Source organism: Cimex lectularius, unplaced genomic scaffold (assembly GCF_000648675.2).
Source record: "Cimex lectularius strain Harlan isolate CLEC.00 unplaced genomic scaffold, Clec_2.1 scaffold2, whole genome shotgun sequence".
Classification (NCBI taxonomy): Eukaryota; Metazoa; Arthropoda; class Insecta; order Hemiptera; family Cimicidae; genus Cimex; species Cimex lectularius.
In genome coordinates, this window is record NW_019394219.1 from 523,950 (window position 1) to 548,333 (window position 24,384).

At 36.1% G+C, this 24,384-nt stretch overlaps 1 protein-coding gene across 4 annotated transcripts in view; it reads right to left on the reverse strand.

Annotated features, from left to right (window-relative positions):
* LOC106668230 (ABC transporter G family member 20) overlaps positions 1–24,384 on the reverse strand; it is a 151,896-nt gene that overhangs the window by 3,350 nt on the left and 124,162 nt on the right. For all 4 annotated transcript variants that reach the window (XM_014396770.2, XM_014396780.2, XM_024230275.1 and 1 more), the window contains 13 exons: positions 8,791–8,950; positions 8,560–8,714; positions 7,162–7,269; positions 6,984–7,077; positions 6,761–6,925; positions 6,204–6,329; positions 5,983–6,122; positions 5,714–5,921; positions 2,843–3,020; positions 2,615–2,730; positions 2,473–2,543; positions 730–995; positions 583–669 (listed from right to left, as the gene is read on the reverse strand). In XM_014396770.2, coding sequence (XP_014252256.1) covers positions 583–669; positions 730–995; positions 2,473–2,543; positions 2,615–2,730; positions 2,843–3,020; positions 5,714–5,921; positions 5,983–6,122; positions 6,204–6,329; positions 6,761–6,925; positions 6,984–7,077; positions 7,162–7,269; positions 8,560–8,714; positions 8,791–8,950 — 1,874 coding nt within the window. The remainder of the gene's footprint in view (positions 1–582; positions 670–729; positions 996–2,472; positions 2,544–2,614; positions 2,731–2,842; positions 3,021–5,713; positions 5,922–5,982; positions 6,123–6,203; positions 6,330–6,760; positions 6,926–6,983; positions 7,078–7,161; positions 7,270–8,559; positions 8,715–8,790; positions 8,951–24,384) is intronic.

The following is a 24,384-nucleotide window of genomic DNA, read 5'->3' on the forward strand; positions in this document are numbered from 1 at the left end:
GAAAAAGTTTTGCCATCTAGGTGAGATTTGGTTATTTGTTCTTATTTTTTAACACAAGATACTTATTTTTACTTTTACATTAATTCATTTTTTTACTCTATACTATCAGAAACTTAAATGCTTGTATAACAGCTTTTGTGGTATTTAAGTTATTATAAATATTAATACATTTTCGGTTTAGTGGCCTAATTGACCATATTAATTATTTCTGAAGATCGTGGGCTCGAATCCCGCTCTTGACACTAGCTTTTTCATCTCAACCAAGACCTTACATAAAAAGAATAATTAATTGAAATGTATACTAAATTACAAACTGATAGTACAGTTGACCTGACCACTACTAATTTACCGTACTCAAGGAAAATGATAAGGTCCAGTTGAAATGTACAAAATAAGATGGAAAAAGTTATGAAGGATAGACTAGCCAAAGACAAATTTTATTACTCTCGATGAATGTTCATTACCAACAAATGTACATAAAGTATGGTGAATTCAATAAATCTATAATTGAATATTTTTCAATCATAATTAACATATAGGTTCTCATTATTGTGACAAAAGTAAACAAGTCATACTACTTACCACTGAGCAGAAGTGTAGGATAAAAGCTACCCAAGGCGAGTTGAATTGCGTTTCTTTCAAGCTCACATATGGCAGATATTACAAACCCTTTGAACAAAAACAAATTTATTAAAGCGGCTGGAAAAAGGCCAACGAGACTCGACTTACCGAAACACATTCCACACAGCCCTTGCAGGATGGTGAGTATGATGACGAGGAAAATATCGCCCTTGCATTCTACTTTGAAAACGAGTATCATAAAGATGAGGACGAGAGCCGTCTGCCCGCACATCACCACGAACTGCGTGATGACATGGGAGAAAAGTATCTCGTGCGGCAGCACCCCGGCGACCCAACTCCTGTCCAGGAGACCCTCCATCCTTTCGATGATGAGCGCCGAAGAAGTAAGAGCCACGGCCAAGAAGAAAACAATTCTGAAATATCATTTTTCGTTTCAATAAAAACATTTTGAACAAGTTAACTTCTTAGAAAAAAAATTGTTTTAAATAATGTAGGGCTATCACAGTTATTGCAACAGTCGTTTTGTAACTAATAAACTAGATGTAAAAATTCATTAAAAAATGCTTTTTAAGAAAAAACGAACTGCGATATGCCATTCATTATCCATTAATTAAACCCAATCCCAGTTAAGGACTTAAGGTTTATAAAAATAAACATTCATATTATTCCTGTCTCATTTTTCATTGAAAAAACAGTAATCATTCAATTATAAGCCTTAAGCCGGGAACACACCCAATGCAAGGACTTGCGACGCTACCCGACGCAAATCCAAAGTCATTTTTCCATAAGATTGTAATACCCTCGTGCACATCTGCCCGATGCCTTGCTACACTACCCTACTCTACGCTAAGCGATCCCCACTGTCCAGATTTTCGTCGGGTCGCATCGAGTACAGTCGAAGACAAAAGAACCGGACACTTATACTTTTATTCAAACTACGTGTATTATTGCCGTTATATTAATTACAACATACCTTATTTTAATGTAAACCAAATTAACCGAGTTCAAAAATTCAATAGTTTTTATTTTAAAAAAACGGTTTGGTAGAAAATTGATCAAAACACCGGAATACCATTTTTTGATATAATGAATTTAACTAACAATTTATTTCATGGTTTTGCTCATAAAATTACACAATTTTCGTCGAGTAGCTTCAGAACAGAACACTAATTTTTTTAAGTTTATTTCAAACTAAGTATATGTAATTTTGTTTACATTGATTACAACATTGACATCATTTTAATGTCAACCAAATTAAACGAGATCAAAAATTCATAAGTTTTTATAAAAATTATTTAATTATGACAATTAGGCAGAAAATTTATAAAAATACCGGAATAACTTTATTTGGAACAATTAAGTTTAACAAACAATTTATTGCATGGTTGTGCTCATAAAATTTAACTAACAATTTATTACAAGGTTTTGCTCAAAATAGTGCATTAAAAACAAAAGAGCGTAGCAATTGTGATAGTGATTATTGTGATACACGCTGTGTGATTGTACGTGCGCTTGACGTCGCATAGACTAAAAGTGCACACCCTACCAAAACGTGGCAGCCGTCGGGTAGCATCGGGTAGCGTCGCATGGCGTTGCATCGGGTAAGTGTTTTCCCGGCTTTACTGTATCAAATCATTTATTTCCAATTTCATGATGAAAATTAAGAAATGTAAGGAATTTTATACATTAACTAAAAACGCATTTTGATCTCTCAACACAAATCGATTCTTTCCATCTTTAACAAATTATCGAATGACCGTACCATTAGGTTGTATATAAACCTTTAGAAAAAAGCCCCGAAGAGAATTACTTTTTAAATAAACGACGAGCTTTATTTCTGTAATTCAATTGATTCAAAAGTATTGATTTATCTGAATTGGAGTTACTTACGTTAATATAACCCCTGGCGCCACAAAATCCGTGAAACTAGGGTTATTGCTTCCATAGATGGGTTCTCGAAACTGTGAAAAGATGTTTTATATTAAAACCCTGATTTTTTATATGAAATAGGAGGAAGAATGTGAACACCAACCTGGATGGGAATGTCTGCCAGTTTGGGATTATTACCGCATGTCTCGAGGAGGCTCTGGGCGAAATCCCGGTAGGCGACTTGCAAATCCCTGTTCAGCATTAAACCGATTTGCTGGTCTGAAATCGCAATAGTGTAAAACGTTAAATTCCAGATTTTGTTAAGGTTTTAGATAAACGGACTAAGTGCATTGGCATGCGGACGAAGCACAATACCACTCGGTGGTCTTACTTGACATATCGAGCCAAACTCGCAGCTCGCTTTGATCGAGAGTCTCGTCGTCCGAATCCCTTCCGAGGGCCATCCTGGCGACGAGAGCGTCCGTGAAGTTATCGGTGAAGTAAATCGCTCCCCAGGCGTCGCCCACCTTCACTGCCTCGATAGCGCTTTCAGGCGTCTCGTAATAGTCCTGAAAAAGTGCAAGAAAACGTGCGAGTGCTCAGACACGAAACACAACAACCGTGTGAATTCTAAAACGGGTGGGAAAACGCGGTCGTGCTCGTCTTTTTCGACGTTCACTCACTGGACATGTCCAGCCAAGCCTTGATTTCCGAATGTTCCAACGTGTACTCGTCGGCGTCCACTCCGAGTATGACCCGGGCAGTGAGCTCTTTCGAGTAATTGCTGTTGAAGTACAACAATCCCCAGGCTTGCCCGTTACGGACGGCGGCCAGGCCTGGTTCCACACTCTCGTAGTAATCCTAAATTTTCCCGGAGGGTTTTGAATATGTCCATTGTCTTGGATCGGCGAGGTTGAAGAATGTCGTGATTTAAAATAGCACATAAAATACACCGTCATTGGCTATGCTTTGATGTAATGTTTTTTAATACATGATTCGAGTTGTGAACTAATGTTTCAGTACAAACATTTTATTATACTTTACAATTGGTTTGCAAGTATTACTGCAAATTATTCTAATTAAATGTTCCATTCCATTAATCGACATTTATCAAACAAAAAATCTGATTGATTAAAAAATTGCTCATCAATGCTCTGATTTTACATATATTTAATTTCATAGATAATTTATTGTCTGTATTTTCTCAACAATAATGTAACTTTTTAAACTAAAAACAAAAAACTGACAGGCAAAAAAATTCCATCCACTTGAAATATAACTTGATTTGTATATATTCAACATGAATAATAAAACAAATAAAAAATTATAAAAAAGGACGGACGATATAATTTGTTTTAATTTTGTTCTAGATTTTTAATTAACATTTCAATATCTCGTATTTCCTTTTGCATTAATTTCATTTCGAAAATGCCTGGGCATTCTTTCTACCAGTCTGCAAATGTCTCTTTGTTGAAGGTTAGCCTATTCTGCACGAGGAGTCCTTCAAGATCGTGGAGTGTATCTGGAAGTGATGGACGAATTCTTAATCTGGGCGCACACTAGGTCGGTGGCGCGGCGCGGAATTGTGAAGGTCCGCACACTATGTAGGAACTGCTCTCGGCCGCGTTGGCCGAATTTTACCCCTCCATCTGACTAGCGCTGCGGTTTAGTGTTGATTTTGCATTTCCAGGAGTCCCCTTGTCACAATTGGCTTCGTCTTTACAAATATGATGTCCGAGGACAGCCGAATATACACAACTCAAAGATTTCCGACCGCCCCGGTGAACACTAGGCCGGTAGCGCGGCGCGGAGTCAGGTTCCAGAATTCTGGCAACTCCTCCGGCTCCGAGCCGCGCCGCGCCACAGACCTAGTGTGCGCCCAGCTTTAGTCGTGTTTTTAGGTTATTCCATAAATGTTCGATGGGGGTTCAAGTCTGGAGAACGGGGTGACCGGGCTAACACCCTGATGTTATGCTGTTGAAGGTGGCATTTGGACGGGTATTATCGTGCATTAGAGTAGGAGTCGCTGATTTCATCGAGGATAGGCAACGCATGATGTTTCAATATTTTACCCACATAGCGAGGGCCGTCAAAGACCCTTCACGAACAAAAACCAACTCTCCATATAAATTCCCAACTACACCATCACTAAGCTACGTTGAAAACGTTGGCTCTGGGAAAAATTACAATCACCGTATCTTTCATTTCGCCTGTTCCACACTCTTTTACGCCCATCTGGAGATCGTAGATCAAATCTACACTCATCTGTAAAACGTACAGCAGACCAATGGCTGTGTTCTCGAGCAAATGGGAGCCGTGCAACTCTGTGTTCTGGTCAATTCTCGTCCTCTTACGGGGCGAAAAGCCATCAGTCCATATTGACTTAATCTTCTTCGAGCAGTGCGTTCAGAAATTTGGACACCTCGAACTTACAGAAGCTGAATCGCAAGAACAGTACGCACGGTGCCGGAGTCGCAAAATCTCAAAGTCAAAAAACGGTCTCCTGTGGTTTTGTTACCCTAGGCCGACCAGAACGGGCCTTCTATGGTAGGACCCAGTTTTTCGAAAACACCCAAAGGCGTCCCGCTGAGTTTCGTAGAGAACTCCGACTGTAATAGCCGCATACCTGATGGAACGTCCATCATCACTAAGTGCCACACCATGTGCAACATCCTCAGCACTAAGTAGCATTTTTAAGTTTAAAAATTGAAATTAAGAAACCAAAGATGAAAACTAAACAGGTTTATTGCTTCAGAATTCAAATGAGACTGAAGAAACATTTTGAATTCCTTAAAAAGGAAACATTGAAAAATCCTTTATCCTTGTTTTTGGATTAAAAATTAAGTATGTTTACCTCTAACTGATATTCCCACTTTCAAGCATAGCATAAACAATTATTTATTTATAAAAACAAATAAACAAATTAAAGGCAGAATTTTCTTTTATCAAAAAATGGGGAAAAAACAATTTGGTGGAATTTTTTGCCTTTCAGTGTATGTGTTTTATAAAGAAGTAACATCACTTCTGCAAAATTAATTCCGTTACTGAATAAAATTTATAGACTAACTGCTAACTTTTGATGATTAGGTTTCTACCACTATTCGTAAGATTTATCTCAGGTGTTCTGTTTCTTTAGATAAGAAACCTCTTGTTTTTGTGTGCCTATACATGCTGTGGAAGATTTGAATTTCTTCAACCTCAACAACGATCCAAGAATTTATATAAATAATAGTCTTTTTAGTGATGACGGAATTTTACTCACCTTCACTATAGTATCATTGCGCAGAGCATTTATGTACCGACACGAGAGTGACTGAAACGTACAATTGTAGTACACGGGGCACCGCTTAGTCGCCCAGTCCATTTCTTGGTTGACAATCGCTAGATGAAGGCCGGTCGGGTCCCGACCGATGGCCAAACAAAATAAGATTACTTGCATGACAGGAAGTGCAAAAATAAACAGCATCACTCTGCGTACAAAAAAACTTTGTTAACACAAAGAACCGATAGACGAAGACATCAGACACATACCCGACGTTCCTCCACATCCTCAAGAAGTTCTTTTGCAGAAGCGCCTTTGTCTTGCCCTTTGTCGTCAGGTTGCAGCACTCGCCGCAGTCATCGCACGAAACATTCTCTTCTTTCGATGTCTGGGCCATACCGTTCATTTTCTGTTAAACAAAAAAAGAAGGATGAGACCAAAATTATAAACAAAATTCGGTACAATATGGGAATTAATGTTAAGTACTCACATCGTAATGTCCGTTCGCGTTGTCCTGAATGAGTATTTCCTTGTTCTGGTGGAAATTCAAACCTACGACTCCACTTTCATCCGTTACATACACTGGTTCGTCTTTCTTACCCCACTGTAGTGTAGCCTATATAATTATTTTAAAAAGTCATTAAGTTCAATTTATTTAAAACTCATGAATTAAAATAAGTGCCAAACGGTCAACCGCAGTTTTCTTAACAAAACCAAATTTAAAAAGTTCCATGAGTTTTTTCATTGTTAAAAAGTATAATTAATTAAATTGACGGTACAAGCAAAACTATTTGGGTTCATGTTGGTTTGGCAGTTAAAAGTACATTACCACTAAATTTATTATTAAATTTTTGTAGGATCTTGCATATATTAAACTAACTTATTGCTGTATAAACAATTAAAGAATATTACTAATGTTTAGTGAAAATTAATAAAGACTAATCACCTGCGACTAATCCGTTAGAGGAGCGAGCATGTAAAGTTTCATGTGTTACAACAGACTTTGTATTTTACTATTAAGGCTTTTTTATGATGAGTATAACTTACAAGAGAAATATTGTTGGTAAGGTTGGCGTCCTGGACTGCGTTTTCCTGTCCCTGCTTTCTGCTAAGTTTCAAGAAGACTTCTTCAAGGCTCTGGCAGTTGTACATAGACAAAAGTATCTGCGGCGATTCCTCAGCCAGTAATCTTCCGCTTCTCATCAATCCGATCTGGCAAAAAGTTAAAAGTTACAATTTTGCACATATTTTTATATACGGGAAGGCTTACAGTGTGTGCTTGTCTCGCCTCTTCGATATAATGTGTTGTGATGATGACAGTCTTGTTTCCGTCTTTCGTTATTTGAACCAAATGGTTCCAGATGCTGTTTAACAAACAAAAAATTGTTTTTAACAGGATTTTACCTTTTTTGTTATGGTCGTTTAGAAAAAAAAATAATTTCCAATACCTTTGCCTGAGAAGCGGATCAACACCAACTGTTGGTTCGTCGAGGATCAGCAGTTCCGGATCGTGCATCAGGGCCACAGCGAATGATACTCTTCTTTGCTGACCACCACTGAAACGTCAATAAAAATGTTAAAATTACAGTAAGATGAGGGATGGGTCGATGGGGTTTTGGCAGTAGTAGTAAGCGAGACGACATTGATCCTTCCAGAGTGAATGTATTTATTAGTGTGAATTGTATTTATTTGGTGTGACTGTGGCCGAATATCGAGTACTCACAGGCCGACCAAATTTGTATACGTATGTTAATTACAGTATGATGTAGGGGACAGGTCATTGGCATTTCGTTGATACTATACTTTCGATGTGTCGTGGCCTGTCCAGAATAAATGTATTTATTAGCGTGAGTGTTTATGCGTGAATGGATGTTGCTATCGAGCAATGTCAAACAATTTAGATTAGGATAATTTAGTGTATGAGTGGAACGGTGTAAATACAGTTGAATGTATTTATTAGCGTGAAAGAAAGATCACGATAATATTCCGACCTCCAATTTAGTTGTAGTGTAGGTTAGTATATTAGTATGAATGTGAATTGTGAAAATGTGTATAAATATTATATTTATGTATTTTAATTTACCACGTGTGGGAAGGTAACAACAAACAAGATAAAAAATCTTTTATTAGGTGAATCGGAAGGTAACAATCGTTTAGTTGGGGCATAAGAAGCCTTAGAAAAGAATGTACACTTAAGATAGCTAAGAAGACAATGCAAGAAGAAAATTAAGTTATTTGACAAAGAAATTTGCAAGATGCATAAGCATATTTAGTAACCCTTTCTTTCAACTTATTCACTTGTAATTAAAAGAGTACATTAAAAGAGAAAAACTTTTATATACCTAATAAGACCCACTATTTCTGTTCCATTCCATTTTCTCAATGATCAATTTATCATAGTTAGGTTCTTTGTAAAAATGTGGTCTAATTGATTATGATATTCCGAAATTTATAATTTTAACCAAATTTTGGGTTGTATCTTTATATAAGTAAGTTTCTTGTTTGAATAAAATTTCCATACATTCCAAATTTACAACCCTTACAATACCCCCTATACAACGATACCCCTTAACTTGACGTCAAAATGAAAAAAGATATCACTTTTACTATAAAAAGTCCATTATAAGCAAAAGTACAATAGCACTAAACAGTCGATGAAATAGTAAAATAGGAAAATCTCTGAAGAACATAAATACAAAGTCAACTTAAAATATTCTTATAAATGCTTTCTTCGTAGTATTTTGTACCTAAAATTTAAATAATTCCTCATAGTAAAAAGTTGGTGATACGGTGAAAAAATCAGTAATATAGGGCAGTTTCGTTAATATACAATCAACAAACATTACCTGAGATTTTTGACGAGCCTGCTCTCGGACGGAAGGTCAAGAAAACTGAGGAGGAACTGAAGTCTGTCGTTTATCTCGGGCGTCTCCATGCCGAAGATCCAGCCAAAGTACATCATGGTCTCTTTGATGGAAAACTCGCCGTAGAGAGCGATTTCCTAAAGAAAAAAAGGAATTGAATAATGTCCATATTCCTCTCTGGCAATCAAGTATGTTGAGGATTTTCTATCTCACCTGGGGCATGTAACCGACTCTTTTGCCGGGTACACCGCTACCTTTGGTGCCCGGCTTCCCTCCCAGAACGTAAATTTCTCCCGTGTTGAGCCTCCGCCTGCCGACGATGCAGCTGAGTAGAGTCGTTTTTCCACAACCGCTCGCACCAAGAAGACCATATCTGCAACCCAAATAATTGTTTTATTTCCGAATTTTCCTAACATACATACTAATAACACAAACTATTATTATATATTAAGAAGTACAAACAGGTTTTTATACCTGTAAGATAAAATTTAAACAACGCAATACAGCAGCAATCCCAGGCCCTGAAGATGATCTCAATAAAGATCGAAACGTTGCACGATAAAGAAAATGTTTTTCAAAACCTATATCACACCAGACCGCATACGATATTCAAATAAGCAATTCATTCGATGATCATACGAAAAGTACCAACAAAAAGCACTCTCTTACTTAAATTTCTACGATAAAATATGGTATAATGTAACACAGCATATTAAGCTTGTCATAATAATAATAATATATTCATGTTCATATAATGTACAATTTCAACTGAAAACCTATGGAAGATTTCTACCAGACGTTAAACGTTAAAAAAGCATGGAAGCGTGGTACTTTAATGACTGTGAGGCAAGCATTTTCCGGCTAGCATTACTCTCTTTATCCGGAGGCAAAGAAGGGCGTCGCGCAATACTCATTTCACAAGGGTTTCCTGGAAAGTGAAAGCAACCAGAGCAAAAACGGGTATGCAGGGCATTCACGCCTGGTCTGAAAATTTGACAAAATTCCTAATATCACTGAAGATATTATAACAAAAATTAATGTAAATTTAAAAAAATATATATAATTCCGAAAGAATTATATATGATCCTTTCACCAAATGTAATTGTGTGTTATTTAATTTAATCTAGATAATAAAAATTTAAAAAAATAAAATCAAGTTTATAAAGTACGTTCTTTAATTTTTTTGATCCTACACTTTTAGTTTTATTCGGAAGTATAAGCTTCTATTATGTACCAAATCCATCAGAAAAGAACAAAAAATTATATGAAAATAAAACAAAAGCTCCAAACCAAAAATTACATAAGTGCTGCATTAGTATTGATCTGGTAATTTTATTTAAAAGAAAATTACTTTCTAGTAAACAAGGTTTGATTTAAAAGCGTATACGCTCGAAAGCTAATCCCCACAAAAACGACATCAAGAAGTATAACAATCCATTATATTTTATACATAGTTTTATATATAGTTTTGGTTGAAATAAAAAAGCCAGTGTCACGAGCGGGACTCGAACGTACGACCTTCGGCTAAATACGCCGCTGCTCTACCACTTGAGCTAGCGTGATTTCGATCCACTCAGACATTAATTTCCCATCTCAACCTATCTTTCGAATTTTCCAACTTTTTGCCGTGTAATCGAATTCGATTCTCAGCGACAAATGAAATGGCCACGGCGAGCTTTAGTGAAGATATACTTCGTTTTACTTATTAAATCCGTTATATTTCGTGGTCCGATTGACGAAATAACGTTTTTCGATTAATTAATCTTTATGTAAAATATTGGTTGAAATGAACTGTATTAATATGTCACAGCAAAGAAAATGTATTATTAGGTATCCATATGAAACATCATTAAATAATTGTAGGTATGGGTACCATCAGTTTATGGCTAACAATGGTTTTACAATGGTTATTCATGGTTAAGATAGGACTTATATTAAACTTACCATGCCAAAAATTGAATATTTATTATTATTATGTATATTTATGGGTATATTTACACGTGTAAAGGTCCCGGACAAAACGGTCAAGAACCCAACATACTAAAAAAAAACCGGCACCACTGACCTCTGCTGTTGCGAACACACCCCGAAAAAAAATCATGACCATCCCTATTTTCTATAGATATCTAGCAGTCAGTTTTAACACTTTAACACGGAAATCAGTTTTACTTCATAAGTAACACATTACGAGAACCGATCATTTTGGCCTGTTCGACTTTTTTTTCTATTTTTAACAGGGTTCGCAACAGCAGAGGTTATATGAACCCTCGGGGTGCCAGTGTTTTTGAAAAAAAGCCCACTTGTAAGTACACCGGGTTCGAATGCAGGGCCGCTGGATTCGAACCCGGGACCTTTACAGTGATGAGCGCTGTGTCAACGCCGAAACCGTTGCGGCCACCGACGCCCCCAAAAATCTTTCGGCGTTCCACCATATTCCGGGTATGGGTTCCTAGTTGATGACGGATACATCTGTCTGAGTCTGATGCTATTGGGGCCAACAAATTGCTAAAGGATCTCCTGTCGGGGGACTCTAAACCTTCTTAAATATTATCTCACTTGAGATAAATCGGAGAAAGCAGGTTGCTGAAAATTTCTTGCGAACGCTGTGGATACAGCGCCTTTCCATGTTCAAAGTTCGCTGGCAGGATCTAATGAAGAGCTGGCCGAAACGATTAGATTATAAATATAGTGGGTTCGGCGCCTGTTTATGCAGTGACGAGTAATCAACACCAACCTGATTTAATTCAAAGCCAAAATAGAATAAATACCAACACAATTTGCCGTTTCACGACCAATAGGACTAAACAGAGGTACATTTAGAAAGAAAAGTGGACCCCGATCAACCAGAAGAACCCCATCTCCATCCTAGCCAATTTAGTTATATTAGTCAGTTTACTAGAACTCTTCTTCATGTAAAAGGCTCAGACAACATCCCAGCAGAAGTAATGATAGTAGAATAAAATTTTAAAATTGAACTGGAATTATTTTCTAGCATATTATAGGTATTCACGATCGTTGTGTTAACCCTGTTAACTCTGTTAGGTAGTGTTAGATCGAGAAAAATGATGACATAGACTTGTAAGCATCGGCTAGTTAACACTGCGCGATCTAACAGGCCAGGGCCAATGTTAAATATTAGGTCGAAAATGTAGTCACATTGCTATCCGTTAGGGCGCAGGTAACCAACATGGCAGCCATGAATATAACACCTGGTTTTTGTTTACTCGTATTTTTATTCTTAAATAGCGCATTAATTAAATCATACCAATTTTCTACCATTTCTTTTCTTAATTTCTGACCTGCCGATATACTCTCATTCATAACCGATACATACAGTTGTAGGCTGTTAGAGGTTAGGAATGTATGTATGAAGTTATGTATGTCGGCACAAATTGAAGTGTGTCATTTGTTAGTACTTTTCGAGTGCATAGATAGCATTTCGAATGAAAGAGTTGATTAATTATCCTTTTTTAGTAACTTCTGGCATTTTACAATTTAACACAAAAGGATAACAAACAACAACAAGCTTTCAATGACTGTTACAGTTTTATTATTGGTACTATCAATCGGCATGCTTAATGCAGAAAAATTAACGTTTGCTAAGAAAAGATGGTGGCGTTCACGATCTTACCGGACATTTCTCGATTCGAGTTAACACGAGTTAACATCTTACAAACATCGTGAATGCCCCTACTATGATCTTACATATGTTCTTATAATTTGTTTTGTTTTTATTTGTATTGTTTGTTTTGTTCTCCGATCTTCACTTGTCAATTTTGTTTTTTATAGTTTTATTTTATGAAAAAAAAGTGTGAGTGGGATTATTGTGCTATCAATGTAGTTTAAAGATAAATCCCTCCTTCCTAAGTCAGTTAGTATGTGAATGGTCAATCAATTTGTACAATAAATTGTGTTTAAAGTAAAATATTAAATCACAGCGGAAACCTCCATATCAATTTTACAAAAACGACGATGGGTTGGGAAAACGAACTGGAAAAATCGATAGTCAGATACGGTGAAAATGCTCTAATATTAAGAGCCTCTGATGACTACACTATAGTTGAAGTGTTGATATAAGTTTATTAGCATTTCGATAATTTTGATATTAGCTTAAGCCAGATAATTTACCAGGCTTTAGATAACACAAAACAATTTCACAGGATTATTTTGGTTTTTTTAAGGTGGGGAAATTTGTATTTGTTATTTTATCGGAAAAATGTAATTTTTCAACGAGGAAAAGGATCTATCCCAACAGTGAGCTAAAAACTGAATTTTTTTTTATATATTGCACAAAATTATCGTAAAAATCGGGGTCAGGGCGTTACGTATCGGTTACATGATGACGATTAAGATGGATTGGAAATGTCTCCACATCCCCGTTTGAAACTAAGAGGGGTGAGAGATGTTTTCTTTTATACATATTTCACGTCTATTTTTATATATTCTGAGGGTGGGGAAAGCGTGGCTTTTCCGCAACGGCCAGTTTCGAGGTAGACAAACAGTATGATTTTGTCACCGGGAATGCAAAGAAACGTTAACAGGTTGCGACAGGTGAAACACTCGCCCCCCGAGGAAACGAAAGTCATTCCGGCCTCACGGTTATACAACACAAGCAACAAAGGCCTTCGGCGAGGTTTTCTATTAATGTATATTATGACTTTTCTTATATAGTCCTATCGCTTTATTACTCCTTTCACCTTCACAATTTATTACATTCATTTTTGTTATTTTGCGATCGTGAGATGCAGTCTGGTGTGGTGTAGGTTTAGAAAAACATTTTCTTTATCATGCCAACGTTTCGATCTTTATTGAGATCATCTTCAAGGCCTGGGATTTATAATCATTGTTTAAATTATACAAATACAATGATAAGATATAAATTCATAGTCATATCTTATATGGATTTGTATAATTTAAATAAAGTTTATAAATCCCTGGCCCAGAAGGTGATCACAATAAAGATTGAAACGTTGGCACGATAAAGAAGATGTTTTTCTCAACTGATTTTGTCTGCTGTACTATATTACCGAAAATCATGCTTAATTGTATTTCTTAATTGTCTAATTGTTACGGAAGCGTTTGACCGAGTATGGCACCACGGCCTCCTTTATAAGTTAAAACGTATCCTCCCTCGTTTCTATTATCTTATACTGAAATCCTTTCTCTCGGATCGATGGTTTAAAGTGAGAATCAGCACCAATCACGCCAATCGAAGCTGGCGTTCCACAAGGAAGTATCCTAGGCCCAATCCTCTACACCATCTAAACTGCTGACATACTCACACATCCAAACTCACAACCTAAGCGGACGACACCGCAGTCTTATCAATACAGTCCAATCCTATCCTAGCAACAGAAGCAATCCAACAGCATCTGAACCTCATTACTGATTGGTGCAATCATTGGCGGATCAGGTTAAACGGACAAAAAAGCCAAGAAGTTACGTTTACGCTCAAATGTCAAACCTGCTCACCAGTTCTGACATCAATTATTCTGGGTAGTTGTTCTATGTACGAGTGAACATCTCTGAATATTTTGGGAATAGGGACAAAGGTAACTCCATTAACCTAAGAAGTAGTCATGTCTTTACTATTTTAGAAAAAAATATAAGGGTAATAGATTGTATAAAATCAATGTTATAATTATATTCACTAATTTCGTGGTCCGCTTGACCAATTAATATATTACAATTAATTAAGGTTTTTAGTTGAGATAAAAAGGTCAATCGCACGAGGGGGATTCGAACCCACGATCTTCGGCTTGATACGCCGCTGCTCTACCACTTGAGCTATCGTGACCTCGATCCACTCGGGCACCAACGTCCCATCTCAACCAACTTCCCGATTACACGACATTTGAAAAATGGCAAAAAGGAGAGAAAATTTAAAAAAATAAAAAAAAGGTGCGGTTGAGATGGGAAGTTGGTGTCCGAGTGGATCGAGGTCACGATAGCTCAAGTGGTAGAGCAGCGGCGTATCAAGCTGAAGATCGTGGGTTCGAATCCCGCTCGTGCCATTGACTTTTTTATCTCAAATAAAAACCTTAATTAATTGTTATAATTATTTTGTGCACACTTCCATTTTATTTTGTCCTGGCTAATACGTGATAGATTTGAGTGAGTACGCAAACCTTGGTGCCGGTTGTCAAACAAAAACTGATCTGAATCTTGGCCGGCGAATGGTGAAAATATATTTCCTCAGTGATGACGACGCAAAGCTGAAATACGTTTGAGTGACACCAAAACACGCGAGTGTACACGGACCCATTTCAAAATTTTTTCTACACATAAGTATACATATTAATGAAAATTCTTTAACCTGAAAATGTTTGTTTATCCATCCACCAGGGTGTGTGTTCGTGCGGGTGTGTGTGTGTGTGTGTGTGTGTGTGTGTGTTTGTGTGTGATTCAGTGAGGGAAGATATTGGTTTAAAATATAAACTAAAAACCAGATAAATTAGTAGTTGGACAAGTGCGTGCGTATGTAAGTGTGAGTAGGGCGCATGAGAGTTGTTAAAAGAAAGTGAAAAATAGAAAAGAGAATAAAAAAAAAAGCAAAAAAAGAGAGAGAGAGGAAAGAGAGAGAGAGTGAAAGAGATATTGTGTGATAGGGTGTGTTTGTATGTTAGTGATTTTAGTATAGTACAACAGTTTTGTGGGAAAGATTCCTTTCATTCCAACTTACGACCTTTATGAACAAAATATAAATTAAATACTATAAATAAGCTTATCGTGCTAATAAAATTATTTATGATATCAGTGAAGATATAAAAAAAAATTAAACTTTCTTTATCCGTCTATGTTTAATGTTTTTTAATATGATGCCAACACGAACTTCGGTGAAATCATAAGAAAATTAATCAGAAACGACCTCAATTACTAGTTACCCTTGCAGGTCCCGCCCCGAATAGCGAGGAGTAGGACAAGGTCGTCATTCTAGGTTGGCTAGTTCGATGAGAGTTTCGACCACCTCTGACAGTCATCCATCCAGGGATGGTCTGCTGATTTCACCCTGAAGCGACGCGCAGCAAGGAGAGCAGCATGTCTGCAGTGGCATTACTTCACGGCTTCTCTGAGCAGCCGTCTTCCAAGAAACTATCTGCCAATTTCTCGTGTTGACGACATTATACGTAGAAACATTTACATAATCACTAGCTGGAGAGAAACCTGAATAAGTAATTTGTGAAGCCCAACCCTGGCTGGTTTTCAGGTTTTTAACGAAATTTGTATATTTGACTGTCTAGTTAAGAATAAGTCAGCATTTTGTTAAAATAAAGTTACAACGTTACTACATTAACATTTAAACACTGTTTTTCCTCAAGTCCTGTGACGTATTTTATTTATTTATTTTTTTATATATTTTTTTTTAATATTCTAGTAATTTTTTTCTTCTGTCCTGCCTTATTAGTATACATTGTGCCAAGATTTCTATCTTTTATTTTTTACTTTTAACTTCAGCGAAGGAACTTCTTTTATTTATTTCATGTAAATTATTCTTAGGGGACACCAGTCCCAGAATAAAGTTATTTTTCTTCTTTCTTCTTATTAGAAAATCATCACCCGTTTGTTCCAACATACAAAACTCTTCGCATATTTCCTATCATATGCAGTTTATATCAGGTGTAACTGTTATATGACGCTGTTTCACAATCAGCCCCCTTACACTCACACTAATAAATACACTCTCTCAAACGAATCAAATAACACCAAAACACAAAGACAAATCTACAACAAAAGAAAGTCAACAACCTCCAAAAAGCTGAACAGTGGTCCCAGAAATTTATAAATTCACGTAATTATAAATTTATAATATAAATTAATTAATTACTATAAATAGATNATATTATTTATTTGTTTATTTAACATTTTAATTTATAAATTTGTTATAATTAAAAATTATAATTTTATAATGTATGCAAACATTATATACATAAATATAGTTAATTTTATCACAATTTCTGAACTGATGCGTGTCTTCCTGCCGTAATTCTCTAGTAAGTTTATGATAAGTTATTTTGGTAATGTGTAGTATTTAGTGGCCGTTAATTAATGATTATTTAGCGTTCATGAGATGCGGTGAATTATATTCTTATATAATAATATATAATTCGGTATAATGATTATATACCGCTCAAATATTTGTAAATCTAAAAAATAATGACGGTCAAATTTTATTCTGTAACACAAATTCTTAGGCAAAATTATTTTTGTAACAAATTCATAAACCTTTAAATATGCCTGAATTTTATGCTTTTACTTGTACCACTCAAATATTTGTAAATCTAAAAAATAATGATGGTCAAATTTTATTCTGTAACACAAATGCTTCTTTTTTATGCTGGTTAAGTTAAAAGAAATTATTTTAAAAATTCTGTCAGTTGGCCATCGATACTGACCGTTACAAAAGCCGAGTTATTTTTCCAAAAACCACCAACTCGATAGAACAAGTCTGGATTTTCTGATGAATTTCCCAATCGGCATTTTCCCAAGGCCGGTTCGACGATCGCATCCAAAAACACGGATTTTGCTTGGCTCATCAAAAAGCGACTTCCGATTGACAAACAAAAGCGGATTGCGTCACTTAGTCGCCAGTCGAAATCGTCCTGTCCCAATCTCCTCGCCACTAGTTCAAGTTTACGGGGACGACTTGCTTATTCCGACACAAACTCGCTTTCAAAATCTTTCAGATCAGGCTCGAAACATTTCAACACAAACTCTACTGCCTTTATATTGTTACATATATGTCTTGATATGTTGTCAAGGTGTCACCGCACACAACGAAGAGCAGTAATAGTTCTAGGACCAGTTGTTGGGGCATTCTTATGGAAAAAGGCTACTTCAGATAGATTCACCCTCTATATGACCTGATCATTTAATTGATTGCCATTCTTTACTGAAGCTGTGGTGTATTGAATTAAAATTTTAAGCCTACCACCCCAACGATGATCTGATAATAATAAATTATTAACAGGTTTAAAATGTTGAAATAGTTTTGAAGTCTCAGTTAGTTTACAATGCACAAATAAACATTTTTTTATATGTAAAGTTATACAGTATCTGATCTAAGGATTTTAAAAAAGCAAAGTTTATTCAATTTAGTTTCTTCGTAGAAAATTCATTTAAAGAAAGAATACGGGGCGTCGGTTGGCGCAAGGGTTTAAGCCAGGAACACACTTACCCGATGGTACGCCATGCGGCGCTACCCGATGCTACCCGACGCCTTGTCACGTTTTGGTGGGGTGTGCACATCTATCCGACGTCAAGCGCACGTCGCGTACAGTCCACTGCGTTTATCACAATAATCACTATCACAATCGCAACGCATCTTTTGTTCTAATGCACTATTTTGAGCAAAACCTTGTAATAAATTGTTAGTTAAATTTTATGAGCACAACCATCTAATAAATTGTTTGTTAAACTTAATTGTTTTAAATAAAGTTACTCCTAACCATCACAATTAAACAATGTTTATAAAAACTTATGTATTTTTTATCTCGTTTAATTTGGTTTACATTAAAATAACATGTTTTAATTAATATAACGACAAAATTACATGTACTTAGTTTGAAATAAACTACAAAAAATATGAGTGTCCTGTTCTGAAGCTACTCGACATTACAAAATGGTGTAATTTTACGTGCAAAACTATGAAATAAATTGTTAATTAAATTTTATGAGCAAACCCGTGTAATAAATTGTTCCAATTTTAGTATATTACGCCAATAAATTGTTAGTTAAATTCATTATATCAAAAAATCGTATTCCGATGTTTTAACTAATTTTCTACCAAACCATTAAAATTAATTTTTTAAATAAAAACTAATTAATTTTTAATCACAGTTAATTTGGTTTATATTAAAATAAGTATGTTGTAATTAATATAACGACAATAATACATGTAGTTTGAATAAAAATATGAGTGTCCGGTTCTTTTGTCTTCTACTGTACTCGATGCGACCCGTCGAAAATCTGGACAGTGGGGATCGCAGAGCGTAGAGTAGGGTAGCGTTGCATAGCATCGGGTAGATGTGCACGGGGGTAATGCAACCTTATGGAAAATCGGAGGTTCGATTTGCGTCGGGTAGCATCGGGTAGCATCGGGTAGCGTCGCATGGCGTAGCATCGGGTAAGTGTGTTTCTGGCTTTAGGCGTTGACACGTAAGGTAAAGGTCCCGGGTTCAATCCATCGAATCCAGCGGCCCTGCATTCGAACCCGACATCCTTACAAATGGGATTTTTTTTTTTTTCAAAAACACCGGCACCTCGAGGGTTCAACCTGGTAGTTGAAATACCCTCGCATAAAATTTAAAAAAAATTAAATTAAATTTAAAAAAATTAGTTAAAAAATACTTTAGAAAATAACATTAGCCGGGGCTGCAAGGGGCGTTGCCACGGCAATTCATCCACTGCCGGGGTCCTGAGTCAGAATTTCTGCGGACTTGAATTCGAAACCAGAAATATACAAATGAGCTTTTTTACGCTTCCAGAACCCCGAGAATAATATCAAACATTATTAATGCCTCTTAATTATAACTAGTGCAATAGTTACTATATAACTTATTAATATCTGAGAACTAATTATTCGCAAAAAAATTTATTAAGCACAGAATGAGTGCATTCTGTAATAACCGTCTGTCGGAAAACGTCTTTTCACAAGTTAAACATGATTTAATATTGAAGCATTTAAATTGTAGCATTCTATACATCGACTTCAGCAAAAGGATATGTAAATTGATTGAACGTGCACTCCGAGGAATACCGAGAACTCTGAAGTGAATGTGACTAGACTTCTATGCTTGTGTAGTGTGGAGGTGGGATACCGTACTGTGGCTTGGTCGGGGCCGCGATATCTATGTTTTGTGTCTATTCTATAGTTGACACCAGAGGTACAAGAAAGATTAGCATTTTACGGCAGCGGCATAGTTTTATACAAAAGCAGAGTCAGTTTACCAGATCGAGACGCTAAAATAGCTGCAGTTTAAAAAATACGCGCGTAGGTCAGAAAAAGAAGCAACTACATGCGGGTGCGGGAGATGACCTCAGCTTAGGGTACGTTGCACAGCCACGGTTAAAAAACTGTATCACTGGAACGTCGTTCGTAATTTCAAACAAGTTCAGAGAAAGGAGCGTTTCACCATCCGTAAGGGACCACCGTTCAACTGATCCTAGTTCAACCACTAGTTGGTGGAACTGATTGTAGTCGATTTGTACGATTATCGCTAGTGATCGAATTTATGCATTGTTTACATTGATTGTTGTACCACTTTCCGTGCATTTAGTATTTTTGTGTTTTTACTTTTTCCTTATTTCTTTCCTCAAATATGTCTGAGAAATTTTTTCTTGACATTCTGAATCTATTAAAGAATCCATCATTGACTCATTCATGAAAATGGTCTTGTTGGTTGGAACATGTGCCTACCAATTCTTCGTCGTCTGTATTCATCTACATTTATTTTTAAAACTTCGTCCATTAGATTACCCTTGTATTCATCTATTATCAAATTGAAATTTCTTTTACTAACGAACAGTTTTTTGTGATGGCACGTTCTTACGTTTTGTTGTTCAGATTTAGTTCAACTAGTTTTTAGTTATTTCTTGTAAAATAGTTAAATAACAATACAAAATAAGCCTCAATTGTATTTGAAGTTGATGCTAAAATTGTTAGAATTTTATCGTAAGTATTATTTCACTTTCCCTCAGATTACCAGGCAATGTTAGGTAGCGTCTTTGACACAAAAGTTGTTCACATTTATGATAGTAGTACTGCAGTAATAAAACATTTTGCTAAAACTTATAGAATTTTATCAAAAGCATTACTTCGTTTGAAATCGACAATTTATATACAGTACATATAGATAGGCGTTGTGAAAATGCTTTATTTCTATTGTCAAAGAAATGGAAATTATTGTATTTTGAACAAAATTAAGGTCTTGGGCACAAAATTTAAGATTTTATAAAACACTTGGCCTAATTATGACAATTATATTATGATTAGAATAAATAGATATGCGAGATAAAATGCGTTGAGTTTTAGCGCAAAAGAAATACAAATTGCCGGACTGACTATTCCTTTTTAGAACAATAAAATTAAGCCAATTGTCTAAGAACATTATTTAAGAAAGTTCAGTGGTTTTCAAATCAAAATTTAATACATTTTTATGAAAAAGTGTAGACAAAAACATCAAAATTTGAATCTTGAGAACACCCCTTTAACCACATGCAGGTTATATTATATATGGACGTCGTATAGCTCTGATCTCCGTTTAACCCACGCTCGGCGGCCGTTCAGGTTTGAACCAGGATCATCGTTTGACCAAGGTTCAAGACAAATTGAAAAACGGCAATTTTTGAGTTGAACTCTGTTCAGTACTGAATTGAGTTTAAACCAAGCTGGTGCAACGGACCTAAACTCCCCACATTAATATTATTTTAATTAATTATACTTTTTATCTCGGTTGAGATGAAAACCTAATGAGACGAGCGTGATTCGAAATTCAGAAAGATTCATCTCAACCAAGACCTTCGATAAAATTTATATTTAATGAAAATCATTATTACTTATGACTACTTATTAATCATTATCCTTAGTACATATACGGATTATTGCTATTATTATTGAACAACCACAGAAAATTTCCTTTTTCAAATTGCACACAAATTAATTTGACAGAAACTTTAGATACGACTAAGGATGGGATGGAAAAACATTTTCATACTAGATTTCAAATAATACATAGTGTGTCTTTTTTAGGTGGCCGGTTTTTTTTCTCATGGACCAAAGACTATCAAAAAATACGTGTATAATATTTTTTAGTTTAGTTTCCAATTTTTATCTTTTTTAGGAGAATCATTATACAGGATACCTCAGGCCCAATTCAACTTACTCGCAATATCAAATAAGTCCCTATACATTCTGATTCATTGTTTTAAAGAATTTAGCTGAAAACAATGGTGCAATTGGATTTTAAATTGGTCAAAAAATGACAAAGTTTTGTCAAGAAGTTTGAAAAAAATGCATTTTGTCGTTAATCCATTAATTTGCTTCTTCACTAAATTTACCTAAATCAATTGCTTTTATTGTTTACATTCTGTCATTTTTGTCAAATTCGCATACTGAGAGCAAATCTTAATTCCTGGAAGTAAATAAATTTTACAATAATACCTATTCTTTACTTTACAATTAATTAAGGTTTTTAGTTGAGATGAAAAAAAGTTAATGGTACGAGAGGGATTCGAACCCACGACCTTCGGCTAGATACGCCGCTGCTCTACCACCTGAGCTATCGAGACCTCGTTCCACTCGGACATCAACTTCCTATCTCAACCCCACCTTATGAGTTTTCCCTCCTTTTGCCAGTTTTCAAGTCCGAGTGGATCGAGGTCTCGATAGCTCAGGTGGTAGAGCAGCGACGTATCTAGCCGAAGGTCGTGGGTTCGAATCCCTCTCGTACCATTAACTTTTTTTCATCTCAACTAAAAACCTTAATTAATTGTAAAGTATTAATTGGTCAAGCGGACCACGAAATTAGTGAACCTATTCTTTACGTTCAATATTCCATTTAAAATGAACAGAAGAGCACAATTTTCCGATGAACAGCGAGTTGATATGTACGACTGCTTTATTGATAGTGGTGGTCGTGCGTCGAGTTGTACTACCAGAAATTTCCTGATCGTCCCAGAATAAACCACCATCACCAAGAAACTGTATGTTCGCCAAAATCTAAATTGTTCTCTACGTTTAGGTTTTTCAAAAACAACACTATTATATGATGTTCCTCTGCAACTACAGCAAAGCATGATTCTCCAACTTGATGGATGCCCCGCACACAATTCTTTGCAGGTGAGACGTTATTTGAATCCTCACTTCCGGGGTAGGTGGATAGGACCACATGGCCCGACTGTTGGCCTCTCGGTCACCCGATTTAATTCCACTTGACTATTTTCTATGGGGCCATTTAAAAAAAACGGATTCTACGCCAGTAATAACCCGTTAACCTCAGTAGAAGAACGGCGGCAAAGGATCGAAAATGCTATTCAATCCATCTCCCCTGAGCACCACCACTCTATCGCTTTGAGCACCGGTGAAGAATGGTTAAGAAGAGCAAACCTTCGTATCTTTACTCCAGACAGGCATACGAGCATGAAATATGATTAATAAATAGCAAACCAAATGACTGTTAGTTGTTTTGTTTTCAAAACTTTTGCCATAACTTTGGCCAATTTAAAATCCCTTTGCACCATTGTTTGAGGGTAAAATTTTTTTTTAAATTTTGAAGTTTTACTGAGCCTGAGGTACTTTGTATAATTTTTCTCCAAAACACGTATTTATTTATTTTTGTAGCCTCATTGGTTCAAAAGAAATTTAGCCAGGCCATCTAAAAAGGACACTCTGTATATGTACGTACTTTATTTTTTTCACGTATAGTGTTTATTAGTGTGTTTTTTAGTATAAGTTTTTTGTTTGAGGAAGAAATAAAACGGCAAAATAATGAGAATTTGATGTAGTTTGTATTGCGTTTTGAAAAAAATGAGACCTCCAAGCAAAGCTCTGTAAGAAACAAACTCATTTACATTAGGGAAGGACTCCAAAAAAAATTTTTTTGAACTTCCTTGTAAAGCGAACTTGTTCCTCCTTCTTTCTGTCGACTTCTTCAGCGTAATACTGACGACTTCTTCATAACTTTTGAATAGGTGCGAATGATTTTGATTTTTTGCTTCACTTGAAATAGATGAAATACAAACCCTGTGACATATTTTACAGGGTAAATTATTGGAAAGTCATTTATTTTTGTTTGACGCCGATATTCACTCTTCATAATGATATTTAAAATCGTCATCTTCTGGCAAAACATAATACAGCCAATCTTAGAGCGTGATGGTTAATTGCACTGAAATAGCCGAAAACTTGCATTCGGAGTACTTAACTGTACTCAACTCAACTCATAAGGGCGATCTAATTTCATTCCCGACAAAAGGCGAGCTTTACGTAACTTTTTCCTTCCGGAGAGGTCAACGTCGAGTGAATTCAAGGATCGGGCCAGCAGGTGGATCTTTCTCTCGGGTGACGCAACTCCGAACTCGAAGGAAATGTCTCGGAGGAGTTTCGAAATGCCCAGGCCTTGGAACAGATCTGAATGGGCTCGCAGGTCCGTGTCCACCGTCCATTGGCCAGATATCTCACAGCGTGGGGAATCGGAAATATTAAACAACCTCTAAACTCTTATCCATTTTTCAAAGGACGCCAGTTTAATTAAAACTGAAGGCCTCCGATTGCCTGCAAAATAATTAACTTCCGAGAGAAAGTCCTCTAAGTCTTTCACAAAATCCGTTGTACTAGATTTAAGCCTTCGGATACAGAATACTTCCTATTAACGAAACCGTATTCTCAATAGGGATGAGCATCGATGGTCGATGTTTAGAAAACAACATTTCAACATCGATGTTAATGTGTCGATGTTTTTTGACCATCGTTCCACTGTTGTGAATAGGGTCTGACGCACATTCTTCTGATATGAAAGTGACCTATCCGAACCTGGCAGGAGTTGTTCAATTTGTTGCCTTAATGGCACATCTGTTCTCTTTATTCGAGTTAACACGAGTTAACAACGAACAAATATCCTGAATACCCCTTAATTTCGTAAGCTGGCCAGATTATTGCAAAAACCAGAAATTGCTTAGAGGGTAAAATGGCTTTAAAGCTACGTTTTTTTAATTCCGTTACGGAGAAGATGTGGTAGTGTTTCATTGCAAAATTTGAATAAATTGTTATAATTTAATGAATTAAGGGGGCATCGGTAGCCGCAACGGTTT